Source organism: Pantherophis guttatus, chromosome 10 (assembly GCF_059756535.1).
Source record: "Pantherophis guttatus breed Tessera chromosome 10, ASM5975653v1, whole genome shotgun sequence".
NCBI classification, from domain to species: domain Eukaryota; kingdom Metazoa; phylum Chordata; class Lepidosauria; order Squamata; family Colubridae; genus Pantherophis; species Pantherophis guttatus.
Genome location: NC_142072.1, coordinates 19,422,994 through 19,447,114, shown reverse-complemented (window position 1 = coordinate 19,447,114; position 24,121 = coordinate 19,422,994). Strand labels below are relative to the sequence as shown.

The 24,121-nt window shown below is 42.4% G+C and overlaps 1 protein-coding gene across 5 annotated transcripts in view; it reads right to left on the bottom strand.

The window, feature by feature from the left end:
• The window catches only part of MYOM3 (myomesin 3), a 76,666-nt gene that overhangs the window by 39,775 nt on the left and 12,770 nt on the right, over nucleotides 1–24,121 (bottom strand). For all 5 annotated transcript variants that reach the window (XM_034413465.3, XM_087876282.1, XM_034413467.3 and 2 more), the window contains exons 3-19: nucleotides 23,776–23,850; nucleotides 21,911–22,070; nucleotides 19,442–19,599; nucleotides 15,487–15,582; nucleotides 14,114–14,202; nucleotides 13,013–13,057; nucleotides 10,688–10,828; nucleotides 8,612–8,773; nucleotides 6,949–7,090; nucleotides 6,646–6,845; nucleotides 6,274–6,330; nucleotides 5,624–5,751; nucleotides 4,570–4,753; nucleotides 3,831–4,005; nucleotides 2,106–2,227; nucleotides 739–926; nucleotides 174–300 (exon numbers count right to left, since the gene is read on the bottom strand). In XM_034413465.3, coding sequence (XP_034269356.2) covers nucleotides 174–300; nucleotides 739–926; nucleotides 2,106–2,227; nucleotides 3,831–4,005; nucleotides 4,570–4,753; nucleotides 5,624–5,751; nucleotides 6,274–6,330; nucleotides 6,646–6,845; nucleotides 6,949–7,090; nucleotides 8,612–8,773; nucleotides 10,688–10,828; nucleotides 13,013–13,057; nucleotides 14,114–14,202; nucleotides 15,487–15,582; nucleotides 19,442–19,599; nucleotides 21,911–22,070; nucleotides 23,776–23,850 — 2,249 coding nt within the window. The remainder of the gene's footprint in view (nucleotides 1–173; nucleotides 301–738; nucleotides 927–2,105; nucleotides 2,228–3,830; nucleotides 4,006–4,569; nucleotides 4,754–5,623; nucleotides 5,752–6,273; nucleotides 6,331–6,645; nucleotides 6,846–6,948; nucleotides 7,091–8,611; nucleotides 8,774–10,687; nucleotides 10,829–13,012; nucleotides 13,058–14,113; nucleotides 14,203–15,486; nucleotides 15,583–19,441; nucleotides 19,600–21,910; nucleotides 22,071–23,775; nucleotides 23,851–24,121) is intronic.

Genomic DNA, 24,121 nt, shown 5'->3' with positions numbered 1-24,121 from the left:
TGAGTATACCACTCCATTTCAATTCCTAGTTAATATTGGAAGGTTCCTTATTATTGAATCCAACTCCTTCAGTTTTGGAGGCTACAGGTGACCAAAGTTATATAGCTTTATATGCCCAAACATCCCATTTTATGAGTAATGCGGTTTGGATCTGTCCAAGATTAGATCTTTACCTGGTTCTGGCATTGTCCATTCCTCACATTTGAAAATATCACTGGGCTCTGACACCTTCCCGACGCCAACTATGTTCATGGCATAACCACGGAACTGATAAAATTGTCCTTCGTCCAGGTTGGTGACCTGTAGAATCACCAGAGATACTGAGCATTGTCCAAAGCCTTGCCTTGAAAAGAAGGCCTAGCATTTACAGAGACATGTCTTTGTATTCCCACTAAACCAGCCTTCCCAACTGGATGCCCACTCCTAGATATGTAAAATTCAACTCTCCAAATTCCCAGCCAACACAGCTAAAGAATTCTTGGAGTGAAAGAGGGAACTCGGGAAGCTGAAAGTATGAATTATCTGAAGTGCATCAAGATATGGAAATCTAGCTTAGTGAATATGGAAAAAGTTCTAGTGTCCACAATGTCATCCTGACAATCACACACCCATTTTAATTTTGTTTTTGCTTTTTTGGCAAAAGAAAAAGATTCAGCCATAATAAAAAATGGCTGCAATCTGAGAGAGAGCAGAGGTTGAGATCCCTGCCCAAGTCCAAATATGGCACTGGCACCATACCGTATAAACCCGTTCAGCAATGGGCTTAATGTTGGTCTCATGCCAGTCAGTCTGTGATGTTTCATGCTGATCCAAGAAATAGCCCAGAATCTTTGAACCACCTTTGCGTTTTGGAGACTTCCAGCCTATGGTCATGGTGTCCTTCCCACAGTTCAGCAGGGCAAAATCTCGTGGGGTGGAGGGAAGAGCTGCAAGGGAGGGAAAACATGAAAATATCATGGAAGATGGGCATCTCATCCGCATGCTGCTTCTCTGCTTAAAATCCTGAGGCAAATGTAACCTCGGTATTTCCATTTTTGCCCGTAATTGTTGAAAAATGGCAATGATCTTTTGCTATTTTTAGGCTGGAAATGTCAAAACAAAGATTTCCCCCATCATTTCCAAAGCTGAAGAAAAACAGAATCTTTGTCACATCCCAAAAAATTGTCTTATCTCATCTTGTCTTATCTTGTCTTGTCTTGTCTCACCTCATCTCCATTCTTCCCCTTCTCTCCTCTCCTCTCCTCTCCCCTCCTCTCCTCCCCCTCCTCTCCCTTCTCCTCTCTTCCCCTTCCCCTTCCCCTTCCTCCTCTCCTCTCCATTCTTCCCCTTCCCCTTCCTCCTCTCTTCTCCTCCTGCACTTACCTGTTCTTGCCTTCCTCCTAGATTTCATGGTAGCACATAGTGACCCAAAGTTTCCCTGACCCTACACAATTCATACTTCCCAAACTTGATCTTCTCTAGATAGAATAGAATAGAATAGAATAGAATAGAATAGAATAGAATAGAATAGAATAGAATAGAATAGAATAGAATAGAATTTTTATTGGCCAAGTGTGATTAGACACACAAGGGATTTGTCCTTGGTGCATACGGTCTCAGTGTACATAAAAAAAAAAGATACATTCATCAGGAATCATAAAGTACAACACATAATTTATTTATTTATTTATTTATTTTCGAATTTCTATACCGCCCTTCTCCCTGAGGACTCAGGGCGGTGTACAGCCAGAATTAAAAAAACATGCAATACAAATATTAAAAAACAATTAAAAGATATATAAGTTTGGCCCAATGATGTAATGATAGTCATAGGAAATAAGCAACCAGGAAACATTCAAAATCAATATAAATCATAAGGATCCAAGCAACAAAGTTACAGTCATACAGTCATAAGTGGAAGGAGATGGGTGGTGGGAATGATGAGAAGATCAATAGTAATGCAGACTTAGTAAATAGTCTAGATGTATTGGATTACACTTCTCATCACAGCCAGCCATGGAGGCTGGCTATGGTGAAAGTTATGATTTGGCAGCACCAGGTTGAAGGAGGGTGCTCTGGATCAGATGCAGGTAGAGGGATCGCACAATACCACAATAGGTACTTACAGATTGCCTGTCTCACAAGAATGGGATCAGATTCTGGGGAGCTTTCTCCTACACCAGCTTCATTGACACATTTGACACAGAAGACGTATTGTTTGCCAGTCTTGAGTCCTGGAACAGTAAATCTAAGAAACAAAACAGCAAGTCACCCATCCATTCTCCAATGTTACTTCTTAGTACTGGTTTATCACACCGGAGCAGTGTTTCTGAATCTTAACAACTTTAAGGTATGTAGACTTCGACTCCCAGAATTGGGAGTCTGGGGAATTCTGGCAGCTGAAATCCACCCACCTTAAAGTTGCCAAGATTGAAAAACACAACACTAGAGACTCTAAGTATAGAACAGTGGAAGCTTTCAGTCACCTTGGAACATATTGGCTATTTTCATACAACACAGTGAATTTGGTTACCAAATTAGCCTATTTTATGGGTATATATAAAGAACGTGGTGGCTCAGTGATTAAGATACTGAGCTTGTCAATTGAAAAGTCGGCAGTTCAGCGGTTCGAATCCCTAGTGCCACATAACAGGGTGAGTGCCCGTTACTTGTCCCAGCTTCTGCCAAAGCAGGTAAAAAATGCAAGTAGAAAAATAGGAACCACCTTTGGTGGGAAGGTAACAGCGTTCCGTGTGCCTTTGGTGTTTAGTCATGCCGGCCACATGACCACGGAGACGTCTTCGGACAGCGCTGGCTCTTCAGCTTTGAAACGGAGATGAGCACCACCCCCTAGAGTCGGGAACGACTAGCACATATGTGCGAGGGGAACCTTTATGGGTATATATATCATAAAAACCAATATAGCTTAGATTCACAGACCTTGCTAAACCAACAAGCAACTAACCAAATTTAGCACAGTGTGAATGCAACCATGAGGTCTGCCAGATGAGAGATGGTAGACAGTTGTAATCAGCAGGATACTTTCAACAATGACACTGACTTTGCCAATTGTCCTTCCAAAGAGCAATTTATCAGGTTATGATTGACCTTTCTAGTTGCTTAGATAAACCATCTCTAACTAATTTATTTTAAAGTGCTGATATCTCTGTGCTGTTATCTCCAAGATGAACATACCAGTGGGTTGCTCCCAGTTCGCACTGGTTTGCAAGAACCGGTAGTAAAAATTTGTACTAGTTCCAAGAACTGGTAATAACATTGGGTGGCCACACCCCCGAACTGGTCCCTGGCCTGGTCACTTACCCCGACCACCTCATCAGAGGGTTTTTTTTTTTTACTTTTAAAAGCATTTTTTCTACAACCTCTTCAGCAGAAAAAATGCTTTTAAAAGTAAAAAAAAAAAAAAATGGCCACGCCCACCCAGTCACATTACCCCCCAACAAGCCACGTCCACAAAATAAGCCACGCCCACAGAACTGGTAGTAAAAAATTTTAGAACCCACCCCTGGAACATACTCTAATTGTTGTTTGGAACGCCATTCTTTTTTAGATCTTGATTAGATAGATGAGCTGCTTCTAAGACAAACCCAGTAAACGAAGAAGATTCCATGAGCATCCCTTTGCCCATTGCAACCAGTTCCTTTGTTGCCGAACAAAACTAGAGTCTTGAAAAGGGAGAACATCTGGACTAGCTCCATGGACCTGAATCCACATGATAACAACATCCTTCCTTTCCTTGTTTTGAAACCACAAAACAGGGTACCATTTTCCCACTCCTCTCCCAGAAAGGCCTAAAAGCTACAGAGATGGAAAGAATCACCAAATGAACTCACTCGTGACCAGTGACAGGTTTATTATTCACTGTCTGCCATTCATCTGTCCCAACTTCCCGGCAATAGATGTAATAACCCAGTGGTTCCTCTCCTTTTCTTGGTTTGCTCCACTGCACGACCACAGATGTCTTGGTATCTCTGAAAGCCAGGACCTGAGATGGGGGTGGAAGCGGAGCTAAAAAGAAAAACAAAAGATGGGAAAAAATAGAAACTTAAAAGCAGTAGCTACTTGAAGATCATTATGCTTCCTTTCAACTCTTCTCCAATCTCTATCAGCTCAGCTAGTGTTTTCTCAACCTCAGCAACTTTAAGACATGTGGATATCAATTCCCAGAATTCTCCAGCCAACAGCAGGATTTACTAGATTTTATTTAGTAGCACATATGTGCTACTTGTTCCCGACTCTAGGGGGCAGTGCTCATTTCCGTTTCAAAGCCGAAGAGCCAGCGCTGTCCAAAGACATCTCCATGGTCATGTGGCCTGCATGCCTAAATGCCAAAGGCACACAAAACGCTGTTACCTTCCCACCAAAGGGGGTTCCTATTTTTCTACTTGCATTTTTTACGTGTTTTCAAACTGCTAGGTTGGCAGAAGCTGGGACAAGTAACGGGAGCTCACCCCGTTATGCGGCACTAGGGATTCGAACCGCTGAACTGCCGACCCTTCGATCGCCACTGAGCCATCGCATCCCTCTAGATTTTATTTAGTGACAATTAAAAGAAAAAGAATGAGAGATTACCAATCTTTTTTCCCAGAGAGATAGGGTCACTGGGCAAAGAAGGATTGCTCACTCCATACTTGTTCACCGACCGTACTCGGAAACAATAGGATTTTGCCTTCTCCAGACCAAAGACAGGGAAAGTGGTGGAACTGACGGGCGTATCCAGATTAATCATCTGCCATTTGTCACTCCCCGCGATTGACTGAAAAGACAGAAAGAAGGCCACCATTATTTGTCATAAAATGGGCTTCTATCAGCCTGGGGCAACAGGTTTTCTGCTAGGAGAAAAGGATGACCAACCCTGCATTTTCATGTCCAGTGAACTAATGTGGAAATCTGGAAATCCACAGGAATTGACTTAGTAAGGCTCAAATTATAGATCTTAGAAGAAATTATGGAGAGTTGCATAACCTGTGATGCAGAGGTGGGTTTCAGCAGGTTCTGACCAGTTCTGGAGAACCAGTAGTGGAAATTTTGAGTAGTTCGGAGAACCGGTAGTAAAAATTCTGGCTGGCCCCACCCCCATCTATTCTCTGCCTCCCAAGTCCCAGCTGATCAGGAGGAAATGGGGATTTTGCAGTAACCTTCCCTTGGATTGGGGACGGAATGGAGATTTTATAATATCCTTCCCCTGCCACTCCCACCAAGCCATACCCACCAAGCCATGCCACGCCCACCAAGCCACACCCACAGCACCAGTAGTAAAAAATTTTGAAACCCACCACTGCTGTGATGTAGAAATTAGAATGTTATCTACTGACTATGGCTCTCCTCCATTTGGTGGCCTACCATGAAATCTAAAAACTAGCAATGTGCATGTTAGTATTTTTCCATCCTTCATCTACCTCCTGCAACCTCTTTTTTTCTGCCATGTCCCCATGATGTTGCCCTTATCTCAATCTTGATGTAGGTCATCAGGATTGGTGGACAGTTAGTCTTAGTCCTCAAATTTGTTTGAGAAAGAATTTGGTTTGGAAGAACCTGAATGAAGTTCAGGCTAATCTAAAGATAGTTTTAGATTACTGATCTACTGATTGCTCTACTGTATCTTGCAACTGTGTCGTCTTCTTACCTTTTCTATATAGTAATTCAGTGGCTCTTTGCCTCTGGGATTTGGCTCATCCCAGGAAAGGATCACATAATCTTCTCTGGTCTCACTGGCATGAACATTGGTGGGAGGCAATGGGATCTTAATCTCAGCTATAGGAAAGGAGAGTTAAAATAGCCATCACACACTTTAGTGATACCAGTTTTGCAACAAGGAAATAATAGCTAGGTTGGTAATATGGTATTCTCCAGTAAAGTTAGACTTCACTTCCCATACTTTCTCACCCAAGTCCAACCTATCTGGAGAGCATGACTGCTACGATAGAATCAAGGGATGTGTCTATAATGGAACAATACAGCTGAATATCAAAATTTTGTCCACAGAAGCTCTTTGCTTAGTTCTTTGCATCTCCAGGAGAATGTACTTTTTAGACCCTGGAAAATCACTGGCAGTTGGGTAGAAGATACTCAACTAGATTAAGTTCTGGTCCAATTTAAAGGCAGCTTCCTGGATAACTCTTTTGTTACAAGAACTTCCATTTGTAGTGGAAAGGACAAATTCTAAAATTGCTACTCCTCAGAATGTATAAGTAATTCAATGTAACATGAAAACACCTCTGGAATAGAGTACTTATCGGAGGAGTACTTAAGGAATGAAGTTGTCTATGAACTTACGTTCCAGTTCATCTTTCGAAACTATAATTGTCCTCATCCCATCATCATAAGGAATGTCTAATCAAAGAAAAAGAAAATTAATGAGTTGGAAGCCACACATTACAATTTATAGGTATATAAATTATAGTTCAGTTGAATTGTCAAACTGAATCGACCATTGGATTGCTTGATTAATTTGATTAATTCAACCAAAGGGAATATTTGGTTGATCAATCTAGCAAAATCTTTTTTGCTCCTTGGATGCGTTGGCATAGGATACCCATTCTTTGTACCACAACTCTTTTACTTGAGGTTATTGGTGGCCCGCATTGTCTTGAAGACTTCCTTCAATTCTTGTGAACCTTCAAATGGTCAAAACCAGGAATGACGTACTTAGCAACCTCTTGGCCTCATTGGGATCGATCATTGTCACAGGGCTGCTGGCCTTCGAAGGGTTACTGATTCCTGCACAATTGACAGCCTTCACTCGGAACTGGTAAGTCTTTCCTTCTGTGAGACCCAAAACTGGTGACCTGCAAGTTTTCACCAGCTGGTCATTGTAAGGAACCCATTCATCTGTGCCCATTTCACACCTGGAAGGCAAAATTAACACTTTTGCACAATTGATTGTGATCTCAAAAATAAATAAATAAAAAGGAGGGAGGGAGGAAGATTGGACGACTATAGAGTATGAACCTTTCAATGTAATAACCAATGATGGGGCTTCCACCATTATCACTGGGAGGTATCCATGAAAGTATGAGGCTGTTTTTGTTCACATCATGACATTGTACGAGGAGAGGAGATCCGGGAGCACCAGCTGTTGCAGCTGCAGCATCTGAGAAGGACAGGAAGCTATCGTGAGATTGTTGAATCAAGACAAAGGACATCTCACTTTTATCTGCCATACCCTGAAATCATTGTTGGTGATGGGAAGCGTTCACTATCATAAGTACAGTACTCACGGTGTTGGCTGGACAGCAGAGACAAGGTTCATCTGAGTAACTTTGGGAAAGTCACTTCCACAACCTTGAGAAAGGGCCATTTATTGTATGTATATATGGTGCTGTGAGTTTATGAAGGAAATTAGAAATATAAAGCTAACTCCTAATCTGTTTTTATTTCTCGCTGGCTTTCTCTTGCCCTTCAACTAGCCAGCCTTCTTCAACTAGATGGACTCTAGAAGTCTTATTTATTTATTTATTTATTGGTTCGATTTATTTTCCAGAGACTCAGGGCGGCTTACAATGCGTTAAGCAATAGCCTTCATACTTTTGTATATACCTGCTTAGTAGGGCTTTCACCCCCCCCCCCAAAGCGGTGTTCTTTTTTATACAAAGTCAGCTTATGGCCCCCACAAACTGGGTCCTCATTTTACCTACCTCGAAAGGATGGAAGGCTGAGTCAACCTTGAGCCTGGTGAGATTTGAACTTGCAGTAATTGCAGGCAGCTGGTGTTACTTAACAGTGCTTTAGTCTGCTGTGCCACCAAGGCTCTTAGTCTTAGGGTTGTAGTCTTGGTCTACAACCCCATCAATCTTCGCTAGTACCAATCGTGATTGTGGGAGGGGACTATATTCTCCATATAGATAATCCTCAATTTACAATCACAATTGGGGGCTGTAAATCAAGATCTATAATCCCCACATATAGTATAGGAACCACAGTCAGATACATCTGAATATCATCAGGCTGAGGGAAACTGCTCAAGTGTAGGTTTTTCAAACTGTGCTCCACAGGATTTGGGGGGTGGGTTTTCCTGTGAGAGACACTTAGGACACCTTTCATGGTCAAGCTGAGTAAGAGTTGTAAGAACAACAGTCTAGCTCAACTGGAATCTATTAGTTGGAAAAGGTTGGTTGAAACTTCTTAGGCTTTTGAAATAATATATAACAGGGGTGTCAAACACAATGTCCGGGGCCTGATCCAGCCCACGGGGTACTGAGATCTGGCCCATGGGGCCGCCTTGGAAAAAGTGAAGGACCGGCCCGCAGTGCCTCTGCCAGTGAAAATGGAGCTCGGGAAGGTCACAGGCGGCCCTCCCAAGCTCCATTTTTGCTGGCAGAGGGCTGCAGGAGGCCATTAGAACTGAGAATGGAGCTCGCGCAGCCCTCCTGAGCTCCATTTTTGCTGGCAGAGGGCTGCAGAAGTCGCCGCAGCCGAAAACGGATCTCAGGAGACCGTTTTCTGTGGCAGAGCACTCGGGCCACCCCAGGTGCCCCTGACACAAAGGACATTGAGCTGGCTATGCCCAGCCATGCCCACCCAAACACAACCCTGATGCGGCCCTCAATCAAATCAGGTTTGACACCCCTGATAAATAATATTAAATTGTCAGATCAATTACTGGTGAACATACCCCTAACAAACACATAAGCTTTTTGTTCATTGTAGCCGTCTTGTGTTGGGATGCGGATGCTGTAAAAGCCTTCATCCTCCTTGTAAGCACAGGATACCGTCAGGGTTGCCTCCCGGTCCCCACATTTTGTTTGCCGGCGGTCAGAATCTTTCAGCAACTCACCTGCCATACAGGACATAAGCATCACCTTGTTTTTATCCAGTCAGTGCATTCATACTAGAGATGATACTTAGCACATGCTCAGAATCTAGAATCCTGAACATGTTCAGATTTTGCTTGTAAAATGTGCTGTCTGTGTCAAACAGTAGCACTTTAGTTAAAATAATAATTTAAAAAATGATAACTCCTCTTTCTCCTCCTCTCCCACCACCAGCAAAAGCATTATTGGGGAACAAGTCCTATTGGTGGATATATCCCAAAGGTGCTTTTTTCAAGAGGCAACTGGACTTTCTCTTTTTTCTTTGAAGACGTTTCGTTTCTCATCCAAGAAGCTACTTCAGCTCTGACTGGATGGTGGAGGAATGGAAGGATTTATAGTCCTTTTGAGACAGCTGGTCATTTGCATCCTTTTTGAGAGTCGTTGAGGCCACCTGGAGCTTTGTCTGTGTCATCAGGGTCACCCAAGTAGTGCAAATGGGTGTGGAGCCTTTTGGGAACTGTTGAAAGGACTGAGTTGTAGACTGGAGATAGATTGTATCCCTCCCCTCTCTCAACCTCTGTTGAGAGAGGGCTGTTCAATTTTGACATAGATGGCCTCTTTGGCCCCTTCTTTCAAAGCTAAAAGAGGTCGGAGCTGAAGAAGCTTCTTGGATGAGAAGCAAAATGTCTTCAAAGAAAAACCAGAAAGTCCAGTTGCCTCTTGAAAAAGCACATTTGGGACAACCATGACCTGATGACTGAGAATCTCCAGAAACATTGGTGGATATATTTTAAGGCAAGTCTTCAACAACTGGCAACAATTAGTAGACCCCAGCCGATCTCAGAAGCTAAAAAGATCACCCTTGGTTAGTCTATAGATCAGGACTGTCAAACTCCTGGCCCTTGGGCCGGATGCATCACGTGCTGGCCACGCCCACACCCAGTTTAGCAAAGGGGAAACCAGACCTGATACGTCACATGATGCCACGATGATGATGTGAGTTTGACACCCCTGCTATAGATGGACAATCTCCTGGATATACCAGTCATGTTGGTTAGATTGGAAGGACAAAATTCATTCTTGCAGAAATCAATGGCGAACTAGTTTCAAAAATGCTACCAAGAATTTTGGATGGATGCAGTCACTAGGAGTACAAATAAACTTGACTTGAGTTAAGGACACTTTTATCCATAATAAGGAGCAACCTGATTCTCCTTCCCATTTAAAATACTAATTCACATGATAAATGAAAATGTTGGAACCTGGGACATAGATAGTATGGCAATTAAAATCACGAACACGTGAAAATTGTGATAAGGAGAAATTCTCCAGTTTATTTTATTGGTTTGCCTAGGATGAACTCAAATAATTTTCCCCACCCTGGTGAGGAATTTCTTTAAGACATGCAACTGAAACTATGAGATGCCTTGGGCTATTCTTCTGGGTTATGACCTATAAAAACTAAAGACAGATCATCAAGGCTATATAGACTTTTCAGAACAACGAAGTAGTTAAGATATCTGCTAGATCGCCACATGACATGACTCCCTATTTCCCTAAAAATAATGTTTTGACTTTTCTGAATTCTTACAGCTTGACATGAGATGTCCCAAAAAATCTCATGCAAGAATTCTGGAAATCATCTGGAAACCTCACAAAATTTTGATAGGTTTTGCATGAGATCTTGATCATTTGGGTAGGTGATAGATCTCTCTGATAACTCTATGAAGATGTGAAAACTGTTGGCTTAGGTCAGGGCTCATTGTATTATACAAACTACTGAAATGAATTAATTCAGTTACCAAGTAAAGGGTGTTTTGTTTTGTAAAAGCACTGTCATATAATTGGCATCCAAAGATGGGGAACAAAAGGCTGCTAAACCTGATGCAGCATATTTTGATGCTTTCTCATGCAGCATTGTGGCTACATATACAAACCGTCACGGAACCAGGAAATGTTTCGTTGGTATTCCTGAAGATCTGAAGTGAAAGTGCAGAAGACGGTGAACGGTTCCTTCTCTCTAGCAAAGATGGGCTTCAATGTGCTGGCAAAGTCAGCTTCTATGTCTCTGAGTCTCTCTAAGAAGCAAACAAGATGTTGGGTTAGAAAGAAGAAAGGGTGGGCTTCAAAAATTTTAGCAAGGGGTTCGCTGCCTGGTTGCTGGGTGGGCGAGGCCATGGTGGGCCTGCACTTACCTGCACCCTGCACTTACCTGCATCCAAAACGGGCTGTGTGTGGACTCCTGGGAGAGGAGGGGTGAGATGGGCGGGGCCAGCCAGGAATGGGATTTGGGGGTTCTCCAAACCGCACAGAATCTTAGCTAGAGGTTCTCCCGAACCCCTGCGAACCCCCAGCAGCCCACCCCTGGAAAGATGGTTGATCATTGATGGTGAAAAAAGAATGATAGTCCTCTTCTGACTTGGGGCATTTCTGACCCATTTTTTCCCCACAATGTGCCCGGAGCAGTTTGAATCTGTTCTTCAGCTATGCCAGTCTTAATGCAGAGATCACCATGTGTGTGTGTGTGTGAGAGAGAGAGCAGGTGAAAAGAGGTCCCATGTTACCACTTACCAAAACGTATCTTTTCAGGTGTCTACATATGATATGCTTTGATGTGCATTATAGCTGCTAATTCCCCATCATCACTATTGGGTGCCCTCAATGACGTCTGGGTCTTTCTTCCCAGCTTTTACTAAGCGGAAGTACAGATAGTCCTCGCTTAATGACTGTGTTCCAAGTTACAACAGACCTCTCCAGAGCTGCTTATGACTTAGTTTCAAAGTTACAATGGTTGCTCCCCTCCCTTGTGATCACTTGATTGCATTTTTGGCACTGGGCTACTGGCCCACATTTATGGCCATGTACAGCATCCCACATCTCCATGATTTTTGGTATTTTGGGCCAGTTTCTGGTGTTTACTTTCAGTTTCCAGCAAAAAACTCCCATTGGGTATAATGGGTTCATTTAATGACTGTGTTGTTTGCTTAATGACTGCTGCAAAAAAAGTCCTAAAATCAGGCCCACTTAATAACTGCTATAACTTACTACTAAAATTCCAGACTCAATTATGGTTGTAAACTGAGGACTATCTGTAACTGAAAATATTTACAGACCCCTCACATCCTGGACATAAACTGTTTCAACTCCTACCCTCAAAACGATGCTATAGAGCACTGCACACCAGAGCAACTAGACAGAAGGACAGTTTTTTCCCGAACGCCATCACTCCGCTAAACAAATAATTCCCTCAACACTGTCAAACTATTTACGAAGTCTGCACTACTATTAATCTCATCGTTACCACCACCCATCTCCTTCCACTTACGACTGTATGACTGTAATCTTGTTGCTGGTATCCTTATGATTTATATTGATATTGTTTCCTGATTGCTTATTGGTACCCTATGACTATCATTAAGTGTTGTACCTTATGATTCTTGATGAACATATCTTTTCTTTTATGTATTCTGAGAGCGGATGCACCAAGACAAATCCCTTGTGTGTCCAATCACATTTGGCCAATAAAAATTCTATTCTATTCTGTTCTGTTCTGTTCTGTTCTGTTCTGTTCTATTCTAACAAGTCTAAGATTGCTCTGGAATAGGATTTCTCGTTTTCTTCTGTTCCATGTAGATTCCAAGAGTCTTAAAATCTGCACAGAAGCCCTTCCCCTTTTGTATGTGCAACAATGCTACATCCATGTAGAAAAAGGGTTGAGCTTTGATCATGACTCCAGACCAGAGCTGTCAAACTCCCGGCCCGATATGGGGGAAAAAAGTCCCGATACGTCACATGGCCTCAGTGACGACGTGAGTTTGACAGCCCTGCTCCAAACACTCCATCTGGCAGATTTTGGTACCTCCTACTGATGCCCCTACAGGGTGTGTGCACAACATCCTTAATCAGGTCAAGTAAATAGCTAACAGCTGCAATCACACAGCTCAGTCAGACTGGTTATTTTTAATCGTAGTTGTTTTGAAATTAAATCACTATATAAGCTCAGCCTGCTTAGTTAGCGCATGTTTTCACATATTGTACAAATCCTTATTAAGGGGTTAATTCCGTGACCGCATTAAAGCATGTTGCAGGAACCTATTTTATTTCTGCTATCGTTGCAATCCGAGTCTTGCTTTCTTTTCACCTCTGGTTCATTTTAAACCATCTTTAAAATGGACCAATCAAACAGTTGCACTATGTACGTGCATGATTCGCTAAATCCAAGAAAAAACAACCATTATAAAGGACCATAAACGTCTACTCACGTTTATAGATTTCTGAGTCAAATCCAGATTCCATCCCATAATATTCTACAAGAGAGTAGAGGGGAGTTGATGGAGGAGTGGGAAAGGAAGAGAGGGAGAAATACAGGCATTGATAAAGGTGCATCTCACTGTTTCGTTTGCAAATAAGAATGTACAGTTGGTTGTTGAAAACTTTGACCTAAAGGATTCGTATGGATGAAGTCAAGTCAAGGTCAACCTTTTAAGGTTGGACTCACCATCTGACTTGCCCCAGCAAGAGGCCAGTTCAGTGTCATGTCTTAAGGAAAGGAACACACATTGCCCTCAATCTACCCCAGCCCACCATGGTCTCTGCCCATTTCTTCTTGCTCTGCATCCAAAATAGCATTTTTCGACTTCTGCTGGCACAAATGTGGCTGTGACTCTAGGGGGTGGTGCTTATCTCCATTTCAAAGCCAAAGAGCCAGCGCTGTCCGAAGATGTCTCCATGGTCCTGTGGCCGGCATGACTAAACACCAAAGGTGCATGGAACGCTGTTACCTTCCCACCAAGGGTGGTCCCTATTTTTCCACTTGCATTTTTTACGTGTTTTCAAACTGCTAGGTTGGCAGAAGCTGGAACAAGTAACAGGAGCTCACCCCATTACATGGCACTAGGGATTTGAACCGCTGAACTGCCGACCTTTCGATCAACAATCTCAGCCTTTTAGCCACTGAGCTACCACATCCCAGTTTGTTTGCTTTAGTTTCGACAAAAACCAGATTGAGAACTTCTAGTCTGAAACACACTTGGCATAAAACTGATGGAAAACTGCAAAGGAGGACCGAATTGGCAATCGCTCTCAACCAGGTGTTTTCCAGTTGTTGGGCTACCCTCCCACATCTAACTAGGGGAGTGCTGGGAATCCTTTTCCAACATGCCTGAAGGAGAATAAAAAATTGGCAAAGTTTGGATTAATGGATGAGTAATGGGTTAGAAAACAATTGGGAGGACTCCTCAGGAGTTGAAACACGCATCGCTTGTATTGCAACAGTGCATCTGAGGAAGAAATATCTTTCATGCAGAGAACATCTGACTTTGCAAGAATGTTTTTGCATTTGTCAAAGTCAAGTCGAGACTTACTCCTGACAAATACGGTTGCAAATGAGTTGGCTTCTCCATAAGAGTTTTTCACTTCCACGCTGTATTCGGCAGAATCATCCAAAGAGCATCTGAAAATCAAAGCAAACGACACTGTGAGATGCTCCAGTTGTTTCATATTTGACCAAAAGCAGGGTTTTCCCAGCTAGAGCATGCTGGCTGGGGAATTCTAGGAGTTGAAGTCCATTCATCTTAAACTTGCTAAAGTAGGGAAACACTGGCCTAGATGTTAAAAGCAAACAATGTGGTCACTTTCTATCTCTTTCTATCTGAACTTCATTACATGATTTGTGGATTTTGATTTCTCTTCACTTGTTTTCACATAACAATCTCTTAACCTCTGCTGATAGGATTCATTTTTTCCAGATCACATGATGTCTAGCTGTAAGTTGAAGACATATAGTGGTCCAGTATCTGATTTTTAAAAATATGAATGATGCTGCACTTCAGTGGTTAGATGGCCTAGTCATTGATATTTGAACATAGATCTTTTTATCATTTATATTTTATTGTGTTTTACTCATGTTAATTTATATTGCTAGTCCATGTGTGATGTCCCATACATTTGATCAGTGATGGCTAATCTTTTCCGGACTGAATGGTCAAAGTGTGTGCATGCGTGCGCCTGAACACCCAAAATGCAATGTGTGCATGGCCTCCAGACATGCACCCCACCCCCACGCATGCATGCCTGTCTCCCCTGCACGTGCCCCACCCCCTACATGTGCCCCCCTGCACACATCCCGCCCCCCGCATGCATGTGTGCCCCCTTGCATGCACCCTGCCCCCACACATGTGTGGGAGAGACCTGAAGACCAGCTCATTGGCGGGAGGCGCGTGTGCATGCATGGCAGACCTGAACCGGGGCAATGATTTGCATGCCCACAGAGAGGGCGCTGTGTGTTATCTCTGGCACGCTTGCCATAGTTTGCCATCACGGCACTAGATAATATTTTTTTCATACATAGAAACATCAATTGATCCAGATGGTTTGTGCACAAAAACTATCCAAGTGTAGAACTAACCAAGGTCAAAAGTCATCAAACTTAACAACTTGCAAAAGTGCAGTTGTCTATTCGTTAGTGAGCTGAGTTAATGTGGGATGTAATCACAACCTTTGTTTTCTATTGCTTTCTTAACTTTGTGACATCCCTTTTCTTCGCGAGTTCTTACAATCATCCTAAAAATTAATCCTATTTAGATTTTATTTATTTATTTATTTATTTTTAAATTTGTATACCGCCCTTCTCCCTGAGGACTCAGGGCGGTGAACAGCCAAGTAAAAGCATAAACTACAAACATTAAAATACAATTAAAAAGATATATATAAATTTGGCCCCAGATTAATCCGTTACCTCCTGATATCTAAGGTAAGCATTCCAAATTCATTCTTCATTTTGTATTTCCCCGCTGGAGCAACACGAGGATCAATTCGAACACCATTTTTAAACCTGGTCAGGTGCAAAGGGAAGGAAAATATGAAGATCGTTAAGGGATGTTTCTGCAAATGTTGAAAGTCCACCAAGATTTATCACATAGGTTTATGCCCTTTGAATTGTAAGGCAGGCAGAGTCATTGACTAAGTGAGACGACTACAGAAACTGAAGGCATGAACAAATGAACACATTGAAAACTATTTGAAATAAGAGTTTCCAATTTCATTAAAGCAGTTAAACTTTTATCAGGCTGTGCTGTTCCCACAGGAGGTCCACAGCATTTCTTTCCACACGTTTTCTAAATAGTTTTTATCCCAGAGCTATAATTGCACTCAACAATGAACTAAAGGGCCACCATCAGTGAGCTGTTGGACAGCATTACTTGGTCTGTTGTGTGGATATTTGGGTGGTTTAGGGGTGGGGAATTTGTGGTGGGTGGGGGTGTGTTTGGGGATTGTTATGTGTGTTGGACCTGGTCTTTGGGTGTTAAGTGAATTTCGTTGTATGGGTATACTGTGTATAAACATACAATGACAATAAAGCTATTATTATTATTATTATTATTATTATTATTATTATTATTATTATTTAATCTTTAGTGAGATTCACAGCCTTTGAGGCTGGTTAATAGCTCAGCAGCTCAAGTCCTAGCCAAGGATGTAGGAACTGTTAAGGTATCGTCGGAGATGTAAGCTGTTCCAAGTAAGGTGTTTTTTTGTAGGGTCAAAATGTTCAAGTCCGGCAAATTTAGAATTTCTAAATAGCGGGGTAGCCCTTTGGATATTGCTCCAAGGGCTCCAATTACAATCGGGACAACACACGATTTCTTTTTCCATAGTTGCTCAACTTCAATTTGCAAGTCCCGGTACTTTGTGATTTTTTTCTTGCTGCTTATCTTCAATCCGTGCATCACCAGGTATTGCAATGTCAATGAACCATACTTTTTTCTTTTCAACTATTGTTATGTCAGGTGTGTTGTGGACCAAGTGCCTGTCAGTCTGAATCCTAAAGTCCCACAAGATCTTGAGTTTCTCATTCTCTAAAACTTTCTCAACCTGATGTTCCCAGTGGTTTTTGCTGGACTCAAATCCAAACTTCTGGCACAATTTCCAGTGAATAATCTTAGCAACACGGTCATGGCATTATTATTATTATTATTATTATTATTATTATTATTATTATTATTATTATTATTATTATTATTATTTCAAATAATCTAGTGTCTTTCGTATGTGAAGAGTTTCCAAACAGGTACAGAACTCTTATCCATCTATTTATGGGGTCCTTGGTGCTCTTTGTTTTCCTTGCAAACATTTCTTTACCAAACTAGGTAACATCATCATCATCATCATCATCATCATCATCATCAATTTATTTATAGTTTTGGCATTTGTGAAATATCTTCCACTACCATTAAAAAAAAAAAAAAGACCAGCTGAAGGGGAATGTGATGTTATGAAGAAGCCCCATAGAAAGCAAGTGAAAAAATTTTGGTTGTTTTACAAAAAAGGGAAGTGCTTGTAAGAGCAACCACAGATTTCCAGAGAGAATAACTTTTGAGCTAAATCAAAATTTAACCCCAGATCGGATGGTTTCTGAGCAGATGCATTCTTTAAAACCTCCTTCTGGAATTCGGGTGACGCATTTAACGTTTTCCAACTGTAAACTCTCTCACCTGCGGAGGAGGAAGCTATGTTGATTTCATTCACAACATCGCTTAAAAGAAACCAAACAAACAAGCACGCAAGCAAAGCAGAGGATCAGCTAGAATGAAATCAGTTCTTCCCATATCTGCAACAAGACATAACATGTCCTACTAATTGTAGGGAATAAGCAATAGCCCTTGCACATTTAAATGCTCCTTTGGGAAAAATAAATCCTCACCTGCATAAAAGTTCTCCTTCTTGCTATTTTTCTGTGAACAGGATCAAATATTCAACCATGTCCACCTTTCTAAGCCCAAAGGATACAATCCTGAAAAGTCAGCAATCTGCAGATGAGGTCAAGTCAGGGGTGAAATGCTACCAGTTCGCACTGGTTTGGGCAAACCGGTTGTAATAAAAGCTACCAGTTCAGGGAAACTGGTAGTAAAAAAATGCTACCAGTTCGTCTGAACTGGTATTTCCGGCGATCAGCTGTGCCGCGTGATTTATATTTGCTAGAAAGCAGAAAATCTTGCTTTCTAGCGAATCTAAATCGCGCGGCACAGCTGTTCTCCCCCCTTGCTGTTCTACTTACCTTCTTAAGTCTCCTTTTTCCATGTGAAGCATGTGTTTGATGTGCATTGTGCATGTGCATGCACATGCACAGCGCGTGTTTAGTGCACACTGCGCCTGCGCACGCAGCAAACCCATGGCAAACCTTGGAGGATTTCAACACTGGGTCGTGACTTTTTCAGAACATGAGAATAACTGAGTTGGAAGGGATTTAGAGGCCTTCTAGTCCAACCCCCAGCTCAAGCAGGAGATATCATACTCTTTCAGACAAGTGGCTATTCAATAGAGGAGAGCATTTGTAGCTCTATTGAAACTATGGTTAAAGCCATCTATATCTTTTCACAACATACAGACAGATTTAACCATAGTTTCAGTTAAGAAAATGTGACCATCCTAGTCCAAGCCAAGTCCAACAATGCCAGGGAATTTTTTAGAAGCCTGGCAATCTGACAAATTAGCCATCAATAGACAGATAGACATTAAAACATCTATAGGCTATGCAAAAGAGACAATCAACCAGCCCAAAAGAGAACAAAGAAGACTCTAGCCATCCCTCCACCAGGAATCAGTACTCAGATCAGCACAGATTAACTCCAAGGTTAACATCAGACCAACAATCAAGTAAACAAAACCCCAATCAAGAAACCTCCAAAGAAGCCAACAGTAAACAGCCCTAACCAAAGAATCTCTAAGACTGCCCCCATACCACTGATAGGCAAGCCACTAGAACAGGGCAGGGGTAAAATCCAACAAGTTCTGACAGGCTCTGGAGAACCAGTAGCGGAAATTTTGAGTAGTTCAGAGAACCGGCAAATACCACCTCTAGCTTGTCCCAAAGTGGGGTGGGAATGGAGATTTTGCAGTATCCTTCCCCTGGAGTGGGATGGGAATGGAGATTTTGCAGTATCCTTCCCCTGCTATGCCCACCAAGCCATGCCCACCAAGCCGCGCCCACAGAACCGGTAGTAAAAAAAAATGGATTTCACCACTGTAAACACTCTCTTGGGCCTGCAGGAAGAATGAAGTTAACCTGACTGTTCATTGGAAGCACCAACTGTAAAGTTAAAGCTTAGGTCACGGTTAGAACTGGCCCACGGGGCCACTCTGGAAACAGTGAAGGACTGGCCCGCGGTGCTTCTGCTAGTGAAAACAGGCTCCCAAGCTCCGTTTTCGGCTACCACAGCCTCCTGCAACCCTCTGCCAGTAAAAACGGAGCTCGCCGTTTCTCTGACAGAGGGTTGCAGGAAGCCGTGGCAGCCGAAACAGATCTTGGGAGCCTGCTTTCGCTGGCAGAAGCACCGCAAGCCACCACAGGCACCCCTGACATGAGTGACGTCGAGCTGGCCACACCCACCCCAGCCCCCTGAGGTCAAACACAACCCTGATGCGGCCCTCAATGAAATCGAGTTTGATACCCTGCACTAGAATATAAGCTGACAGCAAACTGCATTCCTTACTAGCACTGGTGATGTTACCCAGTTTAGGTAATGAAAACAAGCTCAGAGAGTCCTAAGGACCCCCTTCCAATAGCTATTCAACCTCTTCTTAAAAATTTCCAGCAATGGAAGACCCATCTTTCAGAGGGACAATGAGTTCTTTTTTCATAGTTTCAGAAAGAGAGAGAGACGATGCCAACGTTTTCTTCCTGACCCACTTACCAGGTGACCTTTGGCTGAGGGTTAGCCAGAACGGTGCATTCCAACGTGACGCTCATCCTCTCCCAGACCGTGTGAGCCCGCAGAGGGATCCAAAACATGGGTGCCCGGCAGGACAACAGCTCCATCACTTCCTTTTCCAGTAGTGCCTTCGCTTCAGCCTTGGACGAGAATGCAGACGGTTTTATAACTTTTTATCTTACTGTTCTATAAATACATCCGCAGACATGGGACATGGAACTATTAGCACCTTCTGGGTGTTAATGTTAAAATAACACTTCCCTTTAGATGAGTTAAATTGTCCAGGGTGTCACCTGGACAGTTCCATTTATTTTTCATGTAACAATATGGAATTGCTCTACCATTGCCATCTTTGGGGATTTTTAAATTTTTAATTCTTCAGGGCACGGCATAATCTGAGATTTCTTGGGTGTCTTCCATCTAAATAACTACAGTGTCCCACTGCTTAATTTTTCACAGATCAGCCAGGTTAGTCTAGGACAGGGGTCTGCAACCTTAAACACTCAAAGAGCCATTTGGACCCGTTTCCCACAGAAAAGAAAACACCGGGAGCCACAAAAACCCTTCCCGTGCCTGACTATTTTTTGAGCGACCACAAAACTAGCATATGTAGTTGAATTAAACGTTCTGTTTTCTTCTGAAACTTTTCTTTTCTTAGATTTATCCATGGTTGGCCTATTGGGGGTTGAAAAGCTCAATAAATCATGTGCTGGCGGGTGTCGCACATTGGCAGTTGTGACGAATATTTTGAGTGACAGGGAGCCACAGCAGAGGGGTGAAAGAGCCACATGTGGCTCCAGAGCCACAGATTGCTGACCCCTGGCCTAGGACTAGGACTACACTAACAGTTGCCTAAAAGTCTCTCGTTGACATTTGGACTGTTACAGTGGTACAAAGGCTGCCATCAAAACAAATCTCCTGATGAACAATGTTAAGATTTAGGAATCTGCTGGCTTCGGGAGGTCAAAAAGAATAGACTTTAGAGCGGTGACAGATAATTGACAGAACCTTGAGTATCATTTATCCCATTTAACCCTAACCTATCCCATTGGGCCCACCACCTCTGGTGATTACAGAGAATGAGATGCAGAGCCTATTTCACAGACAAAAGCCAGGAAAAGCATCAGGTCCAGACCAGAGGTGGGTTCTAAAATTTTTTACTACCGGTTCTGTGGGCGTGGCTTATTTTGTGGGCATGGCTTGATGGTCATGTGACAATTCTTTAGGATTTAGCAGAGGTACTGGTTTACTAGGCTTTTAACTGCTTGCAGAACTGTACCGGTCTACCCATTTATTTTTGCAGGCACTGGTCTACCCATTTATTTTTGCAGGCACTGGTCTACTCATGTATTTTTGCAGGCACTGGTCTACCACCAAACTGCCTTTTACCACTGATCAGCTGTAGGGCGGCCCTTTGAAGCCCCGTGGCAAGAGTTTAAACAGTTTTTTTCCTTATAGCCCATCAGCTGGGACTCAGGAGGCAGCAATAGATTGGGGATGGGGCCAAATAAAAGGTAGGAATAATGCGGGGGGTGGGGGGGCCGGGGGGCCAGGGGGGGCCAGAACCGGTTTGGTGATGTCATATCGTCACCACTACCAGCTCGGCGGAACCGGGTGGAACCGGGAGGAACCCACCACTGGTCCAGACAAGATAACTCCTTCTTGCTTAAAAACTTGTGCTGACTAACTGGCCCCCATCTTCACCCACATCTTTAATAAATCACTAGAGATGTGCTATGTTCCTTCTTGCTTCAATGCTCTACTATCATCCCAGTGCCGAAGAAACCCTCCATCAAGGAACTGAATGACTTCAGACCGGTTGCTCTAACATCTGTAGTTATGAAGGCCTTTGAAAGACTAATGCTCGCCCCCCTGAGAACAATCACGGATCCACTGTTAGACCCCTTGCAATTTGCTTACCAAACAAATAGATCGACAGATGATGCTGTTAATATCCTACTGCTGCACTACATCCTACAGCATCTTGAATCTCCAAAGATCTACGCAAGGGTCCTCTTTGTAGACTTCAGCTCAGCATTCAACAACATCATTCCAGATATTCTTCTAGCTAAACTAAATCAGCTAGCTGTACCTGACCACACTTGTAAATGGATCATAAGCTTCCTAACAGACAGGAAGCAGCAGGTGTAGCTAGGCAAAATCACATCAGATACCTGCACAATTAACACAGGAGCCCCCCAGGGCTGCGTGCTCTCTCCACCACTCTTCTCTCTATACCCCAATGACTCTCAAAAGATCCGTCTGTTAAAATACTGAAGTTTGCAGATGATACAACAGTGATTGGTCTCATTCAAGACAACGATGAATCTGCATACAGACGGGAGGTTGAACGACTAGCCTTGTGGTGCAACCAGAACAATCTTGAACTAAATGCACTCATAGTTCAAGCCATCTCCTTCCAGGTGCCCTTCAAAACCCCCCATTTCTTACCTTCCTCCGAAGGGCCATCCTATCAGCCTTCACCCGCAAGAACCGGCAATGTCTGATGACGTCCTTCTCTAGCTTTTCCATGTCATTCCCAAAACGAATTCTCTTCTTTCCCCTGTCCTCTAGGTTTAGTACAGCGGCCTCCCGTCTCATCCTGGTTTCCCTGAGGAAAATAATCATGAATTGGAAAGTCCAGTTTTTCAGGTTCAGAAATAGACCTCATGCTAACCCTGAATCTCCCCCTTTGATGCCTTTTGATGCCTTTTTATTCTGGCTCCAGACAAAGGTGAATAATCAAATCTCACCCACGCATATCTGTATTTTTATGAGGCATTTCTCTACTAGTAATTTATGGTTATTCACTTACTTACTCACTTACCGTATGACATATGAAGATAAATGGAATTTGCTAATATGGAAATATATATGCTAGTATCACAGATACATGTCAGTTAGTATTTGTGCACAAATATTAAGACAATTACCTTGTTAGATGTCTATTTATTGTTTTAGAAAATAAGGGTGTTTATGTTGTGGATATAGGCAGTCCTAGACTTACGATCAGATCTTGAGCCCAAGATTTCTGTTGCTAAGTGGGACAGTTGTTAAGTGAATTTTGTGGCATTTTATGACCTTTCTTGCCACAGTTGTTAAGTGAATCACTGCAGTTGTTAAGTTAGTAACACGGTTGTTAAGTGAATCTGGCGTCCCCCATGATTTTGCTTGTGAGAAGGTCGCAAAAGTCAATCACGTGACTCTGTCATAAATACATGCTACTTGCTGAGTGGCTGAATTTTTATCACGTGACCCTGGGGCTGCTGCAGTGGTCATAAATATGAAAAGCAGTCATAGGTCGCTTTTTCCAGTGCGGTTGTAATTTTGAACATTCACTAAATGAATGGTTGTAAGTGGAGGACTATCTGCCAACTCAGGAAGCTCAAACTGCCCCAAAGAGCTGCTGATTCAGTTCTACAGAGGAATTATTGAGTCTGTCATCTGCACCTCCATAACTGTCTGGTTTGGCTCTGCAACCCAACAAGACAGACACAGACTTCAGAGGATAGTTAGAACTGCAGAAAAAACAATGGCTACCAATCTGCCTTCCACTGAGGATCTGTATACTGCACGAGTCAAAAAGAGGGCTGTGAAAATATCTACAGACCCCTCGCATCCTGGACATAAACTGTTTCAACTCCTACCCTCAAAACGACGCTATAGAGCACTGCACACCAGAACAACTAGACACAAGAACACTTTTTCCCTGATGCTGCCATCACTCTGCTAAACAAATAATTCCCTCAACACTGTCAAACTATTTACTAAGTCTACATTACTATTAGTCTTCTCATCATTCCTATCACCCATCTCCTCCCACTTATTACTATAACCATGTTTCTTGTATCTTTCAATTTATATTGTTTTTACTTGTTTCCTAGTCCGATTTGATAGCTTATTAGTAACCTTGACTATCAATAAATGTTGTATCTTTTTATTCTTGATGAATGTATTTTATTCTCCTTATGTACACTGAGAGCATATACACCAAAGACAAATTCCTTGTGTGTCCAATCACACTTGGCCAATAAAGAATTCTATTCTATTCTATTCTATTCTATTCTATTCTATTCTATTCTATTCTATTCTATTCTATTCTATTCTATTCTATTCTATTCTATTCTATTCTATTCGCATAAAGTTTTTCTCTGGCTGTGGATGTGGCCTTCAGAGAAATCCAGAGGTTGTCATCAAAATATTTAATATAGCAGAAGGTGAAAAGAAGTCCACCGATGCAGAATACAATGTTAACTATATTTATCGTGTAGGCTTGGCGCAGAAAATAATTCCTTCCCGTAAATCATTGGACATACCAAGATACTTCAGTCGTCAGCGCAAGAGCAGATGCGATGGTCCTATCCAGAGAGGTAAAGCTTTCTTCTTCTTCACTGTTCCAAGAAAGTTGAGATGGCAGAACAAAAAAAAAAGTGAATATTTAGAAACATAAATATTTGGATGAAAGAACAGGCAATGATAAAAATGTTTCTTAAATAAAATATTCTGTCTGGAGAGCTTGTGCATAAATAACAGAGACTATTATTAAGATGTTGTTGTTGTTAGTTGCGAAGTTGTGTCCGACTCATTGTGACCCCATGGACAATGTTCCTCCAGACCTTCCTGTCCTCCACCATCCTCTGGAGTCCATTTAAGCTCACTCCT